Below are 23,532 nucleotides of genomic sequence, written 5' to 3'. Positions count from 1 at the left end.
GAGCGTGAAATGCGTCAGCCCTCTTGTCTTTATCTACAATTATGACATGAAATTACACTGGGTATTTGAAAGCAGCACACACTTTGATGTTCACCCACATGCAAACCTACACACAGGTAAATTGGCTACTACTGTAACTGCAGATACCAGGAGAAAAAAACAAAACTGTGCAACAAATGTAATGATTAAACAGAATAAGCATGTGGAAACACACACAGAGACAGTAACAATTATCACACTTGGATAGAGTAGGAGGGAGTTTTAAAAAGCAGGTAAATAACTGTAAAAGCCTGTTCTGTGGGAATGGGATTAAACAGGTAAAATAAGGCATGCACGCCACTGGACTAGTTCTTGGTGTTCCACTGAAACACCTCTGATTGAGCATATTTCTCATTTAATTTCAACTCCGGGTCAGAAACACTGGGTAAAACCCATTCTTTCGCATCGTAAGAATACCCTGAAAGCCTCCCACTTTCAGCTTACTAATACTGATCGACCAAGCAACTTATTTCGGTCACCCAATCCATTTCAATGCTTTTATTTCAGTCACCCTATTTATCACGCTGTACTAACTCACTTCACAAACCCTAATTCCACCCTATTTTAATCTGCAACAGATGGATGTCATCAGAATGATTCTTCTTACAACTGCGCTACATGCCAAGACAAAAATATTTCCTTTTGAATTCCTTTCAGCAAACTTCAGCACGTTTTCCACGCCTTCTACTGGTAAGAAAACAGACCATCTTCCTAAACACGCAGCGGGGTGAAGGGAAAGGTAGCACAGGAATTCACGTTGGCAGAACCTTTTATAGCCTCACGGTTCAGTCAGGCAAGACTTTGGATGAGGCTTGACACAGGAACAGATTCTGACAGCTACTCGAGAGAGATCCCTCTCAAGATCGAAGGATAGCTATTAGCACTGCACTGTCTCCCGTGATGCATATGTGCACAGAAAAAAACAAAATTCTATTTTCATGTTTAAATGTCCTGGAAGACTCAACTGTCTTGGTAAAAACTTTAACCAAGAAGAAGTATGTGAGCACAAGGGGTAAATCCACACACTCAACATTAATGGGAAAAGCATCTTTGCCCTCAATAGGACACACATTTTACCTTCTTTTTCCCCATTTTCTTTCATGCTTTACTACTTCTATAATAATTTATCATGCCAAACTCACAATCATCTGTTTTTATACTTCTAAAAGGTTAAGCGAGAATGACACAACAAATGAACATCCACAACTTCTGTTTTATTAGGGATGAATCAATCATCACTTGTTTTTCTTTCACACAAGAATAACATGAAAAGCTAAAAGTGTTAAAAGTCTCAATTACTGCTGGAAGCTCAGATTGTAGCTGAGACCATACAACTATATTCCATTTGATCCTGGCTAAGAAGATACAAGCAGCACTTTCGAAATAGATTCTCATTTCCTTGATCCACACTTTTGTTATCTCAAAATTAAACTACTGCAATGCACATCATTTCAAGACAAATTACACACACCTGAACACCGACCACAATGCAAAATACAAACTTCTTGTCTACACAAAGAGCTATTAGGAATTAACTCTCCATGATTAATTCCCTGTACAGGCACTTTTATCGCAGAAGCATCTCATGCTGTCTGTATTCTCAACTCTGAAACAACAGTGCTTGACTGCGAATAGAAGAGGAACTTCTAAAACCCCAGTGAAACACAAAGATGCTTCATTGAGGAGCCTTTGAAAATCCCAGCCTACATGATCTTCGGCTTCTATATGAATTTTCTCACTGTAACGTGTCCTGTTCTCATATTAGAGGAATATGATTGTACCCATCTCTTCATAGTCTGGCCTCTCCTATTCCAAAATAGTTTCGCACAGACTTGCATGATGTTCTCATTTATATCAAACTTGAAGACACAAATAAAAGACACAAAGCAGCAATTCATCTGCTTTTATTTCAGTTTTAAATATTATTAAATTTTATTAAATATTTTGTAAATATTAGTTTTAGTTTTACTTTATTTATGAAGAATTTCAGCTGCTTCAAATACAAATTCACATACAAAATACCAATGAGTACTTCCATAAAATACTCAAAAGATTCAGCACTGTGTTTTAAAGCTTCAAAATCCTAGAAGTTAGGAGTACTCAGATGTGTATTTTCTTTCCTGGTTTGTCAACACTTAATTTTTCTCTAGGTCACCAGTAGTTTGTCCGTTTGCTCATTCTTTCAACATCTTTTAAAAGTATTTGTATCATTACTACTGTCTCAGCAATTTACTCACTTTAGCACATCACAAATTCAAATCCATTTTGATGAAAGCATCTCAGTAGTCAACAGCAGCAGTCTTCCAGAGTCTCACCATGCTAGGAAACCGTGATTTTGGATCTGTGGGGTTTTCTGATTGATTCAGTAACCTCATGAAATATTTCGTTTCCTTACATGTAGAGTTTTAGTGGAATTCATGATGCATTTCAGTGGCACGGAAGCTGGCATACTGGTCCTTCCTAGCTTGTCATCTGGTGAAGATCAACTGTCACCAACCTGTCATGTGCAGATACTTTCTTTACAAAAAAGAAGATAAAAACATGGAGCCAGAGTCCTTTGCACCATATGATACTTATCATGTCATCTCTTCCTATGCACAAACCCCTGCAATACTTTTTTTAGGAGTTTTACACATGTATGCAGATCATGCTGAAAAGCAAGCACTCTACCAATAAGAAAACGAAAGGTTTACAAGAGGAGAGCATGCTGTAAGCAGCTACCAGCAGCCACGTGAACATGAGAACACGAGGGGCTTGCGACCTGGGAAACTCCCATGTCGACCTGTGAATTTGCAAAGTCTCAGCTGGCACCTCCACGTGCCGCCCGCAGTTCAGGTGGGTCAGAATTAGCGACCACTTGTTGACGTGTGGCCACTGAGGCTGGGCAATCTACTCAATATGTTTTTAACATTCTATTAGAATAAAGCATGAAGGATTGAAGAATACTTTGCTGATGTTTTATAGGATGGGCCAACCTGCCAGTCTGTGGACTTAAACTTTTTCTCATGGACCCCTCTGAGACTTCCAACCTGCTCTACGAAAAATACACCACTAACAGGAGTGAACACGAACATTTGACTGCTCCATAGAGAATTTTTCTTTTCACTACAATCACGATTTAATGTGGACTATTAACTTGCAGTTCGACAGATACAAGATATTGAACAAAGAGAAGAACAACAGTCACTGTAAAAAAAACAGCCAATCAACAAAGTTCAATACATATACAGGGAGAGGATACTACAAGCCTCTGATAACTACTTTTTTAAAAAACTCTGTTTGCAATACAGTTCTAATGCATGATACAGATTTGAGAGGAATATTTGATATCATTGACTCTTACCAAAAGCTCCTATCTTTTAACTTAACTTTTCCCTATTAACTTTTGACTAAGGATAAGCAATTTCAGCAAGAAATGAGAATTTTCAGAGCGCTATAAACAAAAAAACTACATTATGAAAAGAAAAACAAAATAACCTTAAGTACATTCTCAGCAGAATGCAAATGTATTGTTTATAAATACCTAGCTGTCAATCATTACATAAGAAAATATAAGAAATTACTGAGTAAATATATGTTTTCCTTTTTTTTTTTTTTTTTTAAATGACTGAGAGGGTGTGGATTCAACATCTCTCTCGCTAATTGCAATGCCAGAATTTTGCCTGAATTTGAAACATATAGCTCAGGGAATCTCAGTAATTAAATCATATATGGAAATCGGTATTTTATTCAGATATTCGGAAACCTTACCTTCTGGTTTCTCTATCCTCACTCCAGTTGCCTTTCCTGTCTCATAGCATACTGCATCATTTACCACACATAGCATGTGCTTGTTTCTCAAACACATTGTACAGAGATGTGCAAAATTAAATCATGAAATCATATGCTGTACCAAACTGGTAGGAATTTCTCCACATATTCAAATCTTCTGGTGAAAAGCAGCTTCAGGCTTAAGAAGGCAAGACTGGGGGAGTAGGAGGCTTCAGTTTTCAAAAGACAGCCTTTATAACAACACTATCCAAACCATCTGAGTACTTGTTTGAAATCATGTCTATAGTAGAATCATTCCTGCAGGTTGGCTTTGGTTTTTTCCCCCCTCCAAATAAGGTGAATGACCCCAACTTGTCCAAAATCACAATTACCTCTGTGGAAGAACGGAGTCTAGCAACAAGGCCTGCTGAAAAATTCTCATCTTCAAATACAGTTTAGTAATTGAATGACAGCAAAAACAGAATTCAAAACTGTTGTATAATAGCCAAATAGTGTCTGTACACCTTAATTTAACATTTTTTGTTTGTATGTGTATTAAAGTGTGAATACTAATAACCCTTTTAGACTTCCATTTCAAGCATCGACTCTCGGACATACTGCTTTGATTTTATGGAGAAAATTTATTTAGCTATGACTTCTGAAGAGGCTGGCCCTGATCAGGAGGTGAGCAAAACCCGCTATTAACCTGTGTGCTTTATATAAACCAAGATACTCAGACCATCAGCAGTTATAAAAACTTTCATGTTAACTTGAATCCTGTATTATTATTATTATACATAAAATCAGCATTAAGACAGAATTTGCCAATATGGCAGAATTTGACAGTGTTAATGTCATTTACAAACTTCAGAGTTGTGAGGCAGTGTTTGTCCAAGAGCTGTTTCTATAATTAGTAAAAGGCTGATAGCTTATTAACTCTTATTCGTCATTAAAAAGCTCTCAATTGACTGGTGGCTCATCATGTCAATATACTCAGATAAAGCCTGGAGTTGAGAATTCAGTTCTCCGCAGAAGGAAAGTCACATAATACAAATTCAGGTTTTCGTGGCTTCTTGATGTTATTCAGTACTTAGAAGATGCAGGGGGGCGGAAATTACAGGTACGTAAACATATTCCATTAATTTTTTTATTATGCCGTACTTTCTAGAGTGTCAGTTTATGCTCCTACCCTTGAGACAACCACTACATTTTGTCCCAATTGGCCTGGTTATTCTCTGATTTCAGAAACCATCTGTTCAAACCAGCCATCATTTAATTGGGTGCAACTCTAAAAGAGGCACAGCTGAGGTGTTACCATTACCCAACTCATTTGTCACATGTATTTTGGCCAGTATGGTAGCTTTTTCCATACCAACATTCAAATTTAAAAGATGGGACTTCAAAAGCAATGTTTTTTTTCTTGTGGAACAGTTTCTGTAAAACTTGGCAGACAGCTTTTCTGCATCTCACATTTTCTCTTTTGTATCCTGAATTATTTTTTTATTGAGCTGAAAGTCCTGCTGGTCTCCAATAGGTATCACAGCAGAACAATGGCAATATTGTGAACTGCGAGCATAAGATGCAGCTATGACTGCAAGAAGGCAAACAACTTTTTTTTTATTATTATTTTTTTTTAATTCTACTTAAACTACCACAGCAGCGCCTCAGCCCGCAGGTCTGATACACGTGCCAGAACATGAGCTAAATCTTGCACTTGCAATGGCACTGGCTCAGTATTCTAACACTGGTAAATGAGATAACAGCCACCATAATGGAAACAGTATTTCCCCAGCGTTTAATGAACTAACATTCATCTTCTGAAAGAAATACAACAGTGATTTACTTTCAAAGTCACTTCCTTTGCTTATAAAAATGTATGTTTTCCTCCCATTAATTTACTGGAAGACATGGAGAAAGACAGATTAAATCACAGATCTTAAGCAATTTCAGTATCTAAATTCCTAGACGTGCCCACTTTTCTCATTTCAATTTCAAAAAAGTATTTTTATGACACAGCTTCTCCCATTCAAGCTTGTTAAGCATTTCAGATCTATTCCATCCTGCTATGTACCTTTGGTTGTATAGAATTTGTCAATAAACAGTTGAACTGAAAAGCCCACAATTCTAAAATAGCAACCTTAACTAAACAAACATCTCTTTCTCATACAACCATCTCTCTAAAGCACCTTCTTATCCAGGAAAAAGACAACTGACCTTACAATAAACTAACCTTTTAAAGAAACAAGAAGCTCAATCAATAGGAGCTGTGAAGTGTGAAGAGGAAGACAAGCTTTCAGAAACCATAGATCACTAGCAAGTTAAATATCCTCTATCAAAATGTAGCTAATAGCATCTAGCGTTTAATTATTTTAATATCAGGGGTCTATCTCTCTAGGTTGATGATGATGATGGTTATAAATCAGAAAAATAAAAATATTCTTTTAAGTACATATTATACGCTTGAATAATCTAAAGCGCTTTTGAGAATTTAGGCCAATTAATCGTAGAATGTCGTGAAGGAGACGGAAAAGTTGGCACCACTTTTACCGGCACTGAGCTGGAACCGTGGCTGGAGTTGCCCTCACCACAATGTTGCATCCAGTATGGACACAGGCCCACACTTTGGCATAAAGACTATTGCTATTTACAGCAAAAACTATTATTTAATAACAATATGGTGAAATAGCTACAAGAAAATAAAAAGCTTTTGTGCTATACATGGCATATGGCCCAGGTTTAAAACACTCCGTGATTTCAAACTAGTCTGCACATATTTAAACAGAGAAATTGATTGCCTAATACAGAAACCTATGACAGAGTCAACTGGCTTCTGAAGTGACCCCTTCAATGTGTCCCATGTTCCTCAAAATAAATATTCACTTCTTAGATCCACTATGTGTAGGAGCCAAAATTATACAGTGCCAAAGTAGGTGGGAAGACTAATGTTGTTTGTGTTTACTCTACATACTGGTAAAAGCTTTCTTATGTTAGACAAAGAGGCTGCAACCCTAAGGAGACACAGCGTGTAACAATATTCAAGACTTGGACCATCCTTGAGAAATTCATTTCATTGGTATAACTGGAAATGGAAAAAGCCATTGCAAAAAAAAAAAGCTAAGAAACTAAAACTAGGTTAAGGAATGCATTATGACTTATGCACATTATAAAAGAAAAATATATTGTAATTCCAACATATCTTTAATAACTGTTGAATCAAAGGACTTCTTCCAGTAATTTCAATATTTGCATATGACAGTTCATACCTTAATGCGAAGACTCTTCTCAGAAAGCTGCATTTGATATTTAGAAAATTTCTTATCACTGCTACACTACCCAAACAAACACATATTTCTGGGGAACATAAGGAGGAGAAAACTATGCCTAGCTAACAGTTTTATCTGAATACCACTTCTGGCTACAAGATTGCTCCAGACAGACACAACTGCAAGTTATTACGCGCTTATGGACCCTTCTAATTTTTACTAATGGAAAAGCCAGGTTTCAACTATTCTAGCTTTTGATCCTGAGGGGGAAATTCCTTGTTATTTGTAAGGGAGTACTTTCATTTTATGCTGGTTGTTACATTTTGACACTTGTGACTCTTTTGCCAACTCCGCCTTGAAATTCCGGAGCTTGCAGGACACCAGCCATCCAGCCACTCTTTTCTTTCCACTGGAATGTATAAATGCCTAATCAGTTTGGCTTTGTTTTTAACCAGGAGAAGAATAAAAGGCAACATATAGCAAAACACTTCAAAATAGTCTTCTTTTTTACCACATCCTTAGGTCCAAGCCATCTTAAATTAAACAGGTTTAAGTTATTTGCTAAAGGATGGATTTAAATACGTGCTTAACTGTGTTCCTGAGTTTGGGCCAATATTAGCAAATACAGCAGCAGCAAAAGAGGAAGAGAAAACTAAAGTAAAATCAACCCTCACTTAAGCCAAGATGCAAATGTCTTCTATAAACCCATTATGATACTTAGCTGCCATAAACATCTGTAGGAGTCCTCCCACTATGTTCATTAATTTGACATACTGGACTTGCTGCCAGGCGACTTTTACTATGTCAATGAAGGATTTGTGAGAACGAGGCAAAGCTGCATAGTTTTCTATGAAAAAGAATAGAATAAATGTATTTTGCCCAGCTGCATGCTCCTTCCAAACACAGTATTTGAGATTACAGAAGTTATTTTAATCCATATTGATTTGAAAATTTAAAGTAACCTCAGTAATAGGGTTCTAATCCAGAACAGCACTTCAGTCCTAGCTGATCTTCAAGCATGTGTAACCCCTGATATCCCCCTGGGCTATTCATATTCTCAAAAACAAACTTCTCAGTGTATGTCTCACCTTGGAAACGACGTGTGCAAGTCTGAATTGTACTCATCAGTGTGAATCTAAAAAATAGAATCTCAAAAGCACCAAGAAAACATAGCCTGGATTTGTTTAAAAATAATTTAAAAAAAAAAAAACAAACCAAACCCACCACACAAAAAACAACACAACAAGACAGAAAACAAAACAATAAACCAAAACCCAGAGGATTTGGGCTTAAAGAATGAACACTTTACTGTAGTCTGAGTAATCATAAAAACCAGGAGAATCTTCATGTCTTTTACTAACGCTTTCAAGCTACTCTAAAAATAGAAATGGATAATGCTATTGTTTAATGCGAAAATTTCCAGTGCTGGAATTTGAGTGAAAGTATCATTTAGTCATTTCCTGAAACAACAAGGATTCAGGATCTGTTGAGAAGAACCACAGGATCAGTCTTAGTTATCCTACGTGACACGTGCATTTACTGAAGTTTCTTAAACATTGATATGGAATCAATATCTCCACTAAAGAAACTGAATAATATTAAAGGAATGAAAAATATTTAGGATCATCTGGATACCATATATTGAGATTTTGAGGTGTAACAACTTTAGAACTTGGCAGGCATTTAAACGGTTTCCATGGCAAGTTTCCATTAATAATGAAGTTCCTAAATAGAGAGGTAATAATGGTAAAACACCTCTAGAAAGGATTAGGATGCCACTCCAAACAGAATAATAACTAGGTTTAACAAAAATTTAGCCTGTAAATTAAGTTTATGGCAAATTATTGATAGATAATTCTATCACCCTCGTTAATTCTTCATCCCTTTCAATCCCTTGTCTTATTGTCAAAGGGATATTTTCTATTAAAAGAAATGTGTTAATGGTATCAGTGCTAAAGAATCAAATGGTATTTAGGTAAGTAAAGCTATTAACCAATTGCCAATTGCTTCAAACTGACTGGTACCATAAACAGAAAAAAATGATTTATTATTCCCTTGAGATGGACTAAAATAGGTGCAAACAAAATCGGTGTTACTGAAATGCAGCCGTTTCTAATTCAATGCCAGTTCTGCCAGAGAGACTCAACATAAAGGCCCCACTTGTACAGAAGGGTAAAACGGATACCGAAACAGTTAAAGAAGGATTTTAAACTTTGACTATTGTGGAAAGAAACCAGGTTTCATTTAGGAGATTATTATATATTTTTTTTTTTAGGATTCATGCGAATAGCATCATACCCAGCACAGATAATTTCCTTTTCTCTCTTCACACTGATTTATCCCCAGTCAACTGGGGAGTTACTCTTGAAGCATATCTAAACCACGCAAAACCCTTTTCTTCATTAAACATGGCATTTGCTGTTTCTATACTGGTCATGATATTAAACACCACCCCCTTCCCTTAATGCCTAGCTGAAAACTACCTGTAAACCAAAACTCTTGTAATCCTGGGCCTAAATTTCAAACAATTCAGCTCTGGGCAGCAGAGACAGGAACCTGTTTCATCTAACTTCACCTGCATAGAAGCTACACCTTTAATTCAAGCATGCCATAGGGAGACTATGTGGCCTCGAGTAATAATAATAATGAAAAGGGATACTCACTAAAAGCAGTTTATCTCCTTTTAAGTGTCTAAAAAGGACAGAATTAATAGCTCTTTGGCTGTGTTTTCCCCCGGTCTCTAAGCCCCTGTTCTAAAAGACTGTAATGCATGGCTCTGGCCTACTTAAGTATTTAAAATTTTCTGGTTTCGATCCCAAGCACCCACGTTTGCTGTAGTAATGGGAGTGCAGGGCACCGGCAGGATGGCGAGTCCCACACTCTGCAAACACAGATACTTCCCAAGGTTTGGCAAATTGCTTATCACTTCTCAGCATTGCTGCTTCACAGTCACATCCCTACCAATGACTCTCTCGCTGTCCCGTACGGTGACCTGGAGGTCCACACTGCCAAACCCACTGCCTTGAGCAGGGAGAGAAAACGCCTCCCCTGAACGATGCAGTAGGAGTTTAGCATGATCCTGTCCTGAAACTCAGAGAGCAGTCCGTCCAAGGTAGTCTGAAATACAACATGATCCAGCCGTATTTCCAGCACCACAAAGCAAGACTGCATCATATACTTTCAGGAGCAAATGTGAAGTTAATTAAATATCCAAAAGAGAGGATACGGTACAGTGAACATGACAAACCCTGGTGTTTCGTCATCTCAATGTCTTTGTTTCAGCACATCAAAAAAAAAAAAAAAGTAATTAAATCTATAATAGATGGTTACAAAATAGTTTGGTTGTGGGGGGGTTTTAATGCTGTTATTTCAAATATGAACTCAGTATCAAATAACTCCCCATCTGACAAAGTTATTTGGCATCAAGCAGACAATTCAGGATAGTCAAGCCAATACATTCCTGATTTCTTCAGCAAAGATAGGCCTGAAGCAGCAGACTGTATTTGGTTTTAGTTTAGAAAAGATTAGATTACGCAAAGCAATTTTGCCATTTGAATTGGCTGAACACCAACTGAATTATTCTCAACCTTTTAACTGATACAAAATTCATGGAGTCATCATATTCAGCTTGATGTGGCACTCTTTTGCATAAACCAAGACAGCGAGCACGGCTATAGCTGTATAAAAGCATTGGAAGTGTATAGCTAACAAAGCGTTGTGCTGGATGCTGTATTCCTGTGTGTGGAAAAAAAAAAAAAGTGCAATTTCTCCCTTCAGGACAAAACTTCACTGACATTTCTAATTTACAGACACTTTTTAAATTTTTTTTTAAACGTTCTGTAAGGAATCATAATAATATATATAATGAGAGAGTGTAAAGAACCTTAGGGAAATACAACAATTTTCCTTTGTAATCCTCTAAGTACTGTAACATCTTAAGACAGATATTCTAAAGCAACTCTGTCAGTCCCTACTAGAGCCAAAAAAAGACAAGATCTTATGATTAAGAGTATCAAAGATATTATCAAAGTGCCTGATCTCTGCCTGCTATGAAAAGCTCTGAAGGCTGACTGAAAAGTATCCAAGAAAAAAAAAAAAAAAAAAAAAAGAGGGGTGGGGGGGTGGGGAGGAACAAAAACCTCAAAGATCACATGCTGCTGGATTTGGCTCACTCCTGCCTCCTCAAAGACCTGACCTTATGCAGAAGGGCAGCTTGGAGACTGTACATTCAGAGAGAGAAAACCACTTCAGAGTTTGCTTATTTGTGTCACAGGGCACTTCCATACATTCGCCAACAGCTTCGGGCCAGGCACCTTAAGGGAAATACTACAATGGCTCTTGCCATCCACATATTCAGCAATGGAAGCAGGTCTGTCCTCCCCCTGCTGCCCCCGAAAGTCCTGTGCTTGCACTGTCCCTCCCCCTGAACGCATGTTTCCCATCACAGATGCTGAAGCTTATCTGTTAATTCAACCAAAAACTGAAAAAAAAAAAAAAAAAATCTCTGAAAGCACAAAGAAATAGTTTCAGTTTGTGTTTCAGCTCAAAGAAAGTTTTATTTCTGAAGAACCGGTCCAACTATGTTACCCAGTAAATTAAGCAATAAAACTGGTCTGAAAATTTCTGTCAAAAAAGAATGACCTACCAGAAAACCAAGACAGCATCAAAATTATTTTCTAGAACAGAACTTCTTGTGAGCTGCTGCTGGGAGTGCCTCCAGTCTCCCCTTCCCTTATGAACGCTGTAACTCATCTCAACTACATTTCCTATAATGCACTGCAGTAGTTTACCCAAGTGCAAAGCATAATATTGACCTGAGAACAATTTTATTGTAGATCAATAGGGGAAAACATAATATTTGGATGTATCAATATTAAAGGGTTTTTTTGATCGTTCTGTTCTGCCAGAAGTTTTGACGATACCTCCTTTCATTGCCAGGTCTGAATTAAATAACCATTTCATAACAAATTTCCCAAACAGAGGAAAAAGACAAAAAAAAAGAAAAAGAAAAAAAAAAAGGAGGCACTTCATATGCCATAGACATTATACAATTGTTCATCTAAATTATTTTCTCCTGGTTTGCAGAGCAAATGCTGACATTACTGCTATAATCCCTGCAGTCATCAGTGTGACCCCCTCGTGCGTGCCTGGACCCACACACTGTAACCCTCATCTGCATTAAGATCTGTGGGGCTCTGTCTCTGCTGCAAACACAGAAAATAATATGATGTACTGAACAGACAACAGCTTAAAAAAAAGTTATAGATTTCAAGTTCTGAGAATGATCGATGTGGGATCGTTTATAGCAGTCTTTTAAACTGGGATAATTGATTACATCCGTTCGTTTGAAGGACTTGTTTCACTGACAGTGTGTTCTCTCTCGATATACCTAAACCTTTGGGTAGCTGACAACACTTTTAAAGGACTGCACAGCTTAGTGACAGCTGCTTTTTAATTAGTCAGGCACAACAGCAAAAGCAAAGCTTGAACACGGACACATTCAGCAGATCTCTTCGTACTGCAAGATATCAAGTAAGATTCAGGCTGAGCAATGAGAGAGCCTTCTCAAATCAAGCATGCACACCCCTGAGCTTATTTTTTTTCCCGTTGATTCCTGTTTTCTTCATCCAAGACTTACCAGGGCTTCAGGACCTTTACTTTCTTCACTGTTGCATCCATAATAGTCAGGGGTTTTATCCAAATCCGGGATGTTCCCTTGCGTCCTTAAACCCTTATCTGAATGACAAGCCTGGCAAATCGGTGCGTTGCCCATATCAGTTCTTCTGTTACCTCCTACCCGAGGGATTGCCCCCGCGCTCCCAAGGCACGGCCGGCGACCCAGGAGGAGGATCCCGCCCGCGCTCCTCTGCCCGGCCACTCGTACCAGGCTCCCTTCCCCGCGCCGGCCTGGGTCACAGAGAACCCGAAACCCCAGCAACTGCGGGCAGCACTCAGTGACCATTTCCAATTCAGGCGCTGCCCGGCTATTTTTACACCTACCAGGCCAGCTATGCATGTAAATGGCGGTGGGGTGGGGGGAACTGCTTTCCCCCGTACAGCCAGCCTGCCTCGCACATAAAAAGTCCCACTGAGTGAAATGCCTCTACATGGGAGGGTTATTGAATTACCCAGTTGCATGCCTTTGACTGGTTTGATTTTTTTTTTTTTTTTCTCCCTACCACGCTCGGTCTCGCTGTGGATACATAAAGCACTAAATTTCAGAATGTCGCTAATGCCTTCTGAGTTTCTAACTCAAAAAGATAATTAATTCAAGTTGCATCCATTGGATATTTACAAAACAAGCGACAAGGTAGCAGTACAGATTTCACGACCATCTCATTCCTGTGAGTCACATGGTATTTCATGCTCATACAGATAATAACGGTGATGAGCTTGCTTTTGAATTGATATATCCCCCAGGTTTGATTTCAGATGTATCCAAAAAGGACAATCTCTGATCCTAGATCACTTTAGCTCCTGTCTCTATCAGGTCTGATCTTGTTTGGGGTTTTTATTGTTGTACTGGTTTAGGGTTGTTTGTTGGGTTTTTTTTTTTAGCAAGAATAGTAATTATTTAAAAAACAAACAAACAAACAAACAACAACAAAAAAAAGGCAAGCAAACAAACACCCCACCAAAATTGAGAATAAGGACGTTCCCTCTATGTTTGAGTTACTTACCAAGAATGTACCCAGTAGGATAAAAATAATTTTAAGGATTCTGTTTGAAATCTACCCACTATCTCCAAAGAGACCCACTGCAGAATTGAAAAACCAAACCAAACAAAAAAAACCCACAAAGTCAGCTGAGAAATAATTATCAGTTTTCAAATCATTCAGAAACAGCCGGCGGTACGGGAGGCAACACAGCCCCATAGAATATATCGCAATGCACACACAGGCTGTAAGTGGAACCGGGCATGTATTTGAAAAGTTAAGTCCAAAATTCCTCAGAAACAGAGTGATCCTCAAAGAATCATAACATGCAGCCAACCTTTTCGTCTTTCAGCCTATTGCTAGTAGTGCAGGACACATCAGCAGGCGGCCGTCCATACCACCCTAGTGATTTCTACCCAGTTACCCTTCACAGCAGTGCCAGTTACATCCAGAGAGAGCAAGCTCTCCCCAGCCCCCTTTTAAGGATTATTGATGGGTATAGGGTTCTCTTTTGTGTTAAATACTGTCAGGTAGATTTGAAATGGCTCTATAATTTCCCCTTGACTGATGAATGCTCCAGATTGGGATCATTCGCCTCCTTTGAAAAGCCTCAGGTGCCATGATGGGTAACGAGTGTAAGTGCATGCTGGATAGACACGTGCACAAAATAGTTGAATTCACTGTCACTTTTGGTTACGTGATTATATGCTTGTACAGAACTGAATGAAACCTGAACTACAAAATGTCCCCAACAACATTTTTCCCAGCAATTGGCAAATACAAGAGATGGAATGTTTAATCGTACATTCAGGCAGGCTGAACTTCAAATGTAAAATGACTAATGAACAAGTAAAGGCTTTAGCTCATGTTAAAATTATACGTTATAATAATAAAGTATAATATGCACAAACATTACTTCTTAGCTCTGGGCAGGTTCAGATGCAAGCTGACCATACTGAGCATGACCACAGTACCAACCACCGCAGCTGGATTTGACGTTTGGTGCCCACAACACTGAAAGCAGTCACTGCCTTTAATTGACATCAACAATGTTTCGGGAGTTTTCACACAAGGCTAGCCTTCCCATAATTAGCTGATGCTGATTTTCTTCAACTCTTCCAAGGCATTACCCTATGAAAGTAAGGTGTATATACACTGCTGTAACTTCTTCATGTAGTTATAAAAATAAAAGGATGCAAGAGGGAATCCCACCAAATGCTTGACTCGAGTTCATATAACCAAGGTTCCAACAGAAACAGGAACTAAAAATCCTTGGACAGAGCAATGTATCTAATGTGAAATGAACTTACTAGAAAACACAGAAGAGTGAAACAAAGCATCAGCTCATGGGGAAGGGGTGGCAAAAACCTAGTAGCATGCATTCCTTTGAAATGATGCTTGCAGAAAGCAACAATCTGTGTAGACCTCTGATGGAGAGCAATGGATAAGCTTTCTGCCAGAGCCTTTTAACAATATTACTGTTGTTTGTCAAAATGGTTCAAAGTCATTAGGGCAAATTACTCAGAAAGCAAACATGTTCATCTTTTGCCAAACTTAGTTAGGACATCATATTCTAACAAAGTATACATCTTCTGATGTAGGATTCAAAGCCTTTGTGGAGGAGCATGTGGCAGTATCTTTGTATGTTCCCATGCTCTTTTCTGCTGTTGTTGTTGTTTGGCCTGCAAATCTGTCCCATCAGGCAGCAGTGAAGAAACCAAAACACAAAGGCATGGTTCTCAAGCACGAAACTCATACCAAAGCATCTTACTCCTCCTCTCCGTACAGAAAACTCAGAGCCTGCTATGTGTTATGCTGCCAGAACTGCTCTGAGGCCCATGACCTTGCGCATCTTCACAGGGGAGCAGAACTTTTTAAAGGACCTCCTACAGGTAATTCAGTGAATCCCCTCGTTAAGCCATGCTTTAATATCCCCTCCACCCCTCAGCAGCACAACACAGCTTTTTGCAACACTAACTCCCAATGTTAATTAATCCTTTAACTAGAAAACCTTCAGAAACAGTTTAAAGTGCCTGGTGAGAAAGAGAGCAGAGTATCTCATGCACTACACTCAAGCGCTGATGCCAGGGTAGCAAGCAGCTGGGACGGAATCCCTCTTGTCCCTTGAAATGTTGATACTACAGGAGAACCATGAGAAGAACTCAGTAGCCCAGAAACATACCTTTTTTGTTCCAGTCCATGCCTTGCACTCTTAATTTAAACATTTATACAATGCACATGCTTTTGCGGGGGGGGGGGGGGGGGAGAAAAACAAAAATAATAATCATGCTGTGCTTCATTTTGAGTATTTAACTTTGCCACAGTACTTGCAGTAAGTGCGAACTGGTTCATCCATCTTGGCAGGTTTCCCCCAAAGTTAGCCTTGCAGCATTAACTGTGTCAAGATTTTCATTTATTAAGAGAAATATTCTGGTAATGTGCTTCCGTCAGAAACCCCATTCTTCTCACTCCCTTGCCTTCCTAAATCAAATCCTCATTAACCACACATCCAGCTTCCTTTGTTCTTGGCCAATAGATTTTTGAGTTTTTATACATTGAACTTGGTCTGACACTAAGAAAACGGGGAACAAACCAAAAAACTGTGATACTATTTAGAGCAACCAAGGGACTGCCCTAGCTCATTTGTGGAAAATTGTCATCATACCACTCTGCTTCACCACAGTTTCACAACACCCCTCTTTCTCTTGGCATCATTCTTACGCGATGTGGTGGCTCATAACAACACTTTCATTGGCTATTGTTTGGAGAAGAATTCTATCCCTATGGAGAATTTTCTGCCAGCAACTTTTGTACTCATCCGATAAAGCAAAGTGAACAGAAATCACCAAAATATGTAGACCAGCGAGCTCAAAATGCTTGGTAAAGACCATTACTAGCATAATGGGCTCTCTGCAAAAAAATACAGAACCATATGAAGACTACTGCCAGCTGCCTTCTCTATTTCAAATCATGCTGTAGGCTTTGGGAAACATACTGGTTTCAACACCTGAACACTTTCTAAGCCTGCAGCAGATATGATTATCAGCTTTTCAGCAACACAAAGCCAGTACACAAAACAAGAGACAAAGCCCTCAAGAGACTTCTGGGAATTGCATCCTGCGCAATCTTTTCCATTCAGCGTAGCAAAATATACCTTCAAATTTCACACAATCAGCCATTAAGTACATTTGCAGGAATCTTGTTTTCTTACATTTGATACCTCTTTAAACAGTCTTCCTAACTGGGACATTTAGGAGAGATACAGTTGTGGATAAAATTAAATACAGTTGAGAAAGATCCTCAGTTTTCACCTTGACCGGGACACACCCGCTTTTTTTTTTTGTTTTTGACATAAGTGAGGTCTAGCACGTTATACAATGCCTGCTCTGAACAGCATCAGACATTTTATAAATATTTTTCTCAGATATGTACACAGCTGAGTGTAAATGTTAGTGTGAGAAAACTTATGACAAAACAACTACCCCTTCCTTTGGCCAGCAAACACCAGCATGTATTTGTGAGTTTTGTTACAGTCTGGCTTATTTCCAGTTTGCCATATCTTAAAGTATTGAACCTAGTCAACGGATGAAATACAGATATAAAACACTTGGAAAGCCCTGTAAATTAAAAATTTAAAACAAACCCCAAAGATAGACAGTATTGCCTACGACCATATAAAACCCTAAGTAAAAAAATTAGAAGCCTTACCTCTACAAGATGAACGTTAAAATAATATTGAAATAAATGTTTTTGCACATGTAAGATTGCACTTTTATCATACTTATGCATATATTATGCTTCATAATGTACCTAAGAATAAAAACATGCATGAAGTGATTATAATGTCATCAACAACAAGAACGTAACTCTCCTAATTACAGTATTTCCTCTGTCAGCAGTTTCTGTTTTCACTTTTCCAAACATTCTTGTAGTAAAGGGAGTCATAGCTAAACACTTTGACTTTCCTGCTACTGGCCATCAAGAAAAACCGTGCAATACACACCCACTGATTTGCTGCTACTTGTAAAACCTCAACTAAGACCTCAAAGACTAGTTAAGTGAGACACAGTGAAATCAAAGCTGTCATCTAATCTCCAGATGGAGACTTAGTTTTACGGGATACCATTCACCAGTTCAGGAATGGCAAAGCTTGAGTCTTGCAAGATGAAATAGGACCAGGGACAGTCACACACCCCTAGGTATGCAGCAAACAAAAGCAAAACTGCTCTACTGCTATGAAGAATGCTTCTTTATCCTTTTTTGCCATTACTATTAAAGCTTAGTTTGTCCCTAGAGGTTTCAGCTATGCCCTAGTGTAGTACAGTAGCCAAAATAGCAATTCAGGAGGTGCTGTAAAAATATCTAGTACTGCAAAATAAAAGACAAAAGGGAAAAATGAAGAGAGAAAGAGTTCCAAGTATCAAGACAAATCACAACCTATATATTGTTAGTGACATAAATCCCCAAATTTATTCTTGTGAAAACTTTCCCTGAAGAGTTATTTTCTATTACATTTTTACGGTTAAACATAGTAAATAAATTAAAAAAAAAAAATAAAAAAAAAAAAAAAAAAAGAGACTGTACTGGAACATATCTATTTCTAGGAATTTCCTGAACTTTGAGATGTTTCCTACATGCACAGTATTTCCCTGTTGGGGATTCTTCTGTGGGAGGGTCCAGTACAACATGGCTCACTTGTTTCTGACAATTACTTTGGGTCAGATCTTAAACTCATTCAGATTATAAACTCTGATGATTTTTTATGCCTTTTACATCATTTAGGCTCCCTTTGCATTTTACAGTAATGACACCGGTGCGATCATTATTTCCCCAAAATTCAGCCTTTTCTTTCTTCTGGTATCTACTGTATGTTGGTCACACAGGCCACAACAAATAATTCCGGAAACCCAAGCAGCCTTTTTAAAAAAGCAGTTGTCTACTATGGACGACCTAGCAGCAAATCCTTTTCATCTTAAATAATCTGAGTCCAATCAATAGCAAAAATCTATTTTGAGCCATTTTGAAGAGGACAAATCATTTTGCTATGCTTTAGATGGTGAATCATTCAACACATTAAGCATAACAATCCTCTCTAGAGAGCGACAAAGAGCTCTTAATCCAAGTAGTACCATATGTCTTTGTATCCCTATGAGAACGAACAAACAGATAACCTGGATTTTAATCACTGCAGCTACAGATCCTGCAGTACTGAAGGGACACAGGTGTGACAGAATTGGGAAAAGACTGTTTCATGGATAGAAAAGTTTAAAATAAGTCTATAATATATACAATTAAAAAAAAAAAAATGCAATCTCTGTTATTCTGAAATACTTATGGCTCCCCTGGTGAATTCACAGGGACCTTCCTCCAAACACAAGCCACCTGAACCTCCAAGCATTCCACAGAGAAAACACATGGAACAAAAAAAAAAAAAAAATCAATAAACAAAAGAAAAATCAAAGTGTGGACAATTCAAATTCATACATACAGAATATTGCCTGATGTAACCTTCATATATTAGTTAAAGTGGAAGCAAGAGCAAAAGGTAACCTTTTCATTCTGGTATTCATAGAGTTTAAATATGCAGTCTATATAAAACCAATACTAACTAAACCATTAGTATTTTGGTTTCCTGTGATTAAAAACATACTGGTTTATTTCATGCTTGTTTTCATACCTGTTCAGAGGGGGGAAAATGTCTCACATGAATTCTGAGGTAATTAGAAAAAAGTTAATTTCTCTTCTACAAATATCAAATGATCAATATGCAAGTCGCTAAGCAAGTTGCTTTTTTATTAGCATGCAACATCCTATTTTCCTGTTTGAAAAATGCAAAGCACATTGTGCGGAGAGAGTGTGAGTATTAGGGCATTACCCCGGGATTCTCCACTGGATGCCAGACTCAGCACCTGTGGTACAGCCTCAGCTCGCTCGCGTCTCCTTTTGTTAAAAAGAGTGTGACACAGACTTATTTTGCAGAGTTACTATAACACTTTCTCAGTATCTGTAAAATTATAGGAGCTTTTGGATGAGAGGTGTGACACAGGAAGATAAAAAACAAAACAAGTTTTCATGGTCTATGTCATGGGGATCCCCTCACAGGCCCAGCAGTTTACATATCACATACATATTTTTCTCATAAAAATGACAGTCAATACTTCTTTTCTTTCACAGTCCTGCTTCAGTCTTCTCCTTTCCAAAGAGAAATACTCATCAGAAATGAAACATGCATGTTAACATCAAACACTGAATAACACACAGGAACTAGTACAAGGATTGTTGACTAATCAGAAAACTAGCAAAATTTGTGACTGACTTTAAAAGTCTGGGTTGAACCAGTGGAAGGAGAAGTATTCCATATCATTTTATCAGCTGGTCTTCATCTATTTCATTTGCTGACCGTCATTTTCTCAAGCAAGGGCAAGAAAACCTGCAGGACTCTATTGGCAGTTCTTCAGCTGGAATCTAAGCATGATCATGATTTATGAAATTCACACCTCCTTGATTTCAACGCAAATGCAGAACCATGTTGTTCTTGTGGACTTGTATCTTTGCCACCGTTGTTCTGCAGACTGAAAGTACTTTTCGTCCATAGCAATATTTGTATTTGCTGATATATATGGAAAAGTAGGTGTGTTATAAAATTACGCTTCTTTGCTAAAATAAAAAAAAAGCATGCCTGTGCTATTCAGCATAAACACGGGATATGCAGGAAATGTTGGAAAGCCACAGCCTCGAATGCATTCACAGTATTTGACCAACACACAGACACAGCAAGATCAATTTAGTCACGCAAGCCAAACTTCACTTTGATTAACACTGTGGGATCTTATTAGAAGCAGTAATCCAAGAGCAGTGATACAGCAAAGCTTTAGCTGCACCGAAACATGAATGTTGGGGGAAAAGGGTCAAGTTCAGCCCCACCCAGCCAACACAACTATAAAGTCTATCGTCAATACTTATGCCCAAAACAGCCCTTTTTTTTTTTTTTTTTTCCCAACAGAAGTAAAACGTTTTTTGAGAACTTCATGTTTACATATCCCTCTGTGGCAGTAACTGGTACCTATTTGTCTCGGGCAGTTCCAGCCTAAATCAAGTATCTGGCCCTTGATTGGGTCTAATTTTTGTTCCTTAACACTTATGGGATACTAATTCTGCCTTAAGCCATCCTGCAGGATTTTGTGAAGCGCTCTCATTCAGAATTTGGAATGTCCAAGTAAGGCCTCAATCCTCTACGATAATCATCCTACCTTCTCTTTTGAATGCATCAGCAGAAGGTCACTGCTGACTCTCTCAAAATCCCAGTCTGTTAAAACCTTGTTATAGAAGTACAGAAGGAAGAGAAACAGTCCCACTACAGACCACTGCACCACTCCAGTGCCTTCCCCATGAAAGCACCACAGGGTTACTTACTCCCGTTGCTTTAGGAAAAACCTTGCACTGACCCTTCCCTGTTTCTCGAGTTCTTGCTTCTGTTTGATCTCTTACAAATTTGATACAACTTTCAAAGATAAAGCTTACGCACCTTCATGTAAAATCAGTCAGGGAATATATATTTCATGTATAACATATGAAATATAGTATGTCTCGTATATATATGTATGCAATATACATAATAATTTTCCACATTACGCATATTTTGTTTTACTGTAGTTTAAAAGAATCAAGTAATTCAATGAGGAATGAAAGGTAAGAATGTTAAATATGTAATTCTTCCTTTCACTAACATGGACATTTTATTCAGAACAACGCCCAACATTTATCGAAATATAGCTGTTTTCCTATCTAAACGTCAATTGTCCTTCTAGTTTTTGTTTATGCAGCAGTGGTATCTGCAATGCTGGTAACGGGAAGCGAGAAGTTAATCAATTATAGTAAAAACAGCAATATGAAACAGAGACAAGGGTAACTTTGGCTCTGAGATCTGGTATTTTGTTAATAAACTAATCTAACACTCAAGGAAGATAAAGTGAAAATATTTTAATAAATGCTCTATGTGTATTAAATAGCTCAGAATCTTATACCTGGCACACAAAGAAGTGCAGGTTCTGATAAATTTCCTTGTATTAAACATCGCTTTGTACTGCAAACAACAGTACTGTTTTAAAGTAGATTCCGCCCCCCCTTAAAAGGTTACCTTATCAGGAGCTTTGAATATTTTTGCTCTAAAGCTTTAAAGAGAAAAATGGTCTGTAGCTAACTTATCTTCCCTGGAGCTCCAGCCATGGCAGGATGATGCAACTACTTTAACATATGCAAAGTGTCATAGCTGGTAACTGAAAGTTATACAGTCTTATCAGACCTTTTTCTGGAAGTAGGGAAATAATTTTATTTTTAAATACTAAAAACCTACGTAAGTTATTTTAATATTAAATACATTTTGAAATTGTGCCTGGGTAAAACTATTCTGCCTAAATACTGTTGAAATGACTGGGTAGAAAAGTATCCTCTCATTTCAAAAGCAGCTACTGTTTAGGCATACATTCTGGTAGCAGGAAGAAGTAGACTAAGGCCTTCAATACCTAAGAAACGCTCCAAGAAATTGAAAACACAGTACAGAAACACATGTTTCAGTGTCACCCACCAGCTTAAGTATAAAAAAGAAAGAGCAGGAGATGCAATGTATATGCAACTTCGGTTTTAATTTCTGTATTTTTCAATTAAAAGGAAAAAAAAAAAAAAGCATACTGTTAGGGAACACTCAAAGAATGATACATTTTTGGTTGGCATTGTACTGCTGATTCTCGCTTTTACTCTCCCATAATAATTAATGGTTGCTGATGTACATAATTACATAGGTTCTTAAGTACATAGCAGTCATTAATTTCCTCAGTTTCTATTTTATTTTGCATTCTGTGCCTGTCTATTATCTCAGGACACATTAAATACATCTGGTATAACAAATGTTTCTATTAATCTGCATAATAAAATACTTCTATGTCTATTGTTAATTTTTTAATAAATTGCTTTTTATGATTAAACTAGAATCAAAAGAAGTTTATCTAGTGCCACTAAAACTATACCTCACCGCCCCAATTCACACACTAATGTACATGCACACACACACATACACACACACACTGAATATATCTGTATCGATGTTGAAAACAACCTGGCTATGCAAAGTAGACTTACATTTACTTGAACTACAACCATAAAACAGTGCGATTTTTTGTGACTGTAATATTACAGCTTGTGTTATATGTGCTCAGTTAACCACACCACTAGCCGCTTGAAGAAACAAAACCGAATCCAGCATTACTGGCTCCAAGTCTCTGGCTTTAACAAGTTGATACGGCTCTGGTGCAGATGAGGAGACATCCTCTTTGGAGCAAACTCAAAAGGACTTATCTTTCCAATCTTTGAAGAAAGAGTGAGTCATGTAATGAAAAGAAAGCTATATGCTATACTCATCACATGCCAACAAACAGTATTTGAAAGCTTAGATTTATATCACTCCTATCTAATGTTTTTCTTTCCCCATTCTGAAGTAGTTTAATAGATGATAAATAAAAGACGACAGTCTTCCAAAAGCCATTCTCTATGATCAAAAGTGTTTTAACAAAATACAATCAAGAATTTTGGCTTCTGTATGCTAACAACAACCTGTGCCTTACAGTTACACAAATAGTCCAAACAAGGGACAGAATAGCATGAAAAACGAGTATGCAATGTAACTGAATAAACTTTCATTACTGCAACAATATACACAGTTCTAAATACACCTTTTGAGATTTTGTGACTGAGAACACATCTTCACATACTTTATCAGCTAGATAGACATGCCACCCAGAAAATAAAAAAAAAAAAAACCAAACAACCTC

General features: G+C 37.8%; 1 protein-coding gene across 49 annotated transcripts in view; it reads right to left on the bottom strand.

The window, feature by feature from the left end:
• ANK2 (ankyrin 2) overlaps positions 1–23,532 on the bottom strand; it is a 372,599-nt gene that overhangs the window by 155,678 nt on the left and 193,389 nt on the right. For 28 of the 49 annotated variants that reach the window (XM_042796620.1, XM_042796637.1, XM_042796640.1 and 25 more), the window contains exon 1: positions 12,691–12,840. The exons of the other annotated variants lie outside the window; for them this stretch is intronic. In XM_042796620.1, the coding sequence (XP_042652554.1) occupies positions 12,691–12,825 (135 nt within the window). In that variant the 5' untranslated portion in view covers positions 12,826–12,840. Of the gene's footprint in view, positions 1–12,690; positions 12,841–23,532 lie in introns of those variants that run through there. 49 annotated transcript variants of the gene reach the window in all.

The sequence above is a fragment of the Tyto alba genome, unplaced genomic scaffold, assembly GCF_018691265.1.
Source record: "Tyto alba isolate M040663 unplaced genomic scaffold, T.alba_DEE_v4.0 Super-Scaffold_23, whole genome shotgun sequence".
Taxonomy (NCBI): Eukaryota; Metazoa; Chordata; class Aves; order Strigiformes; family Tytonidae; genus Tyto; species Tyto alba.
Note: the sequence above shows the minus strand (reverse complement) of the source record. Positions and strands in the feature narration are given on the sequence as shown.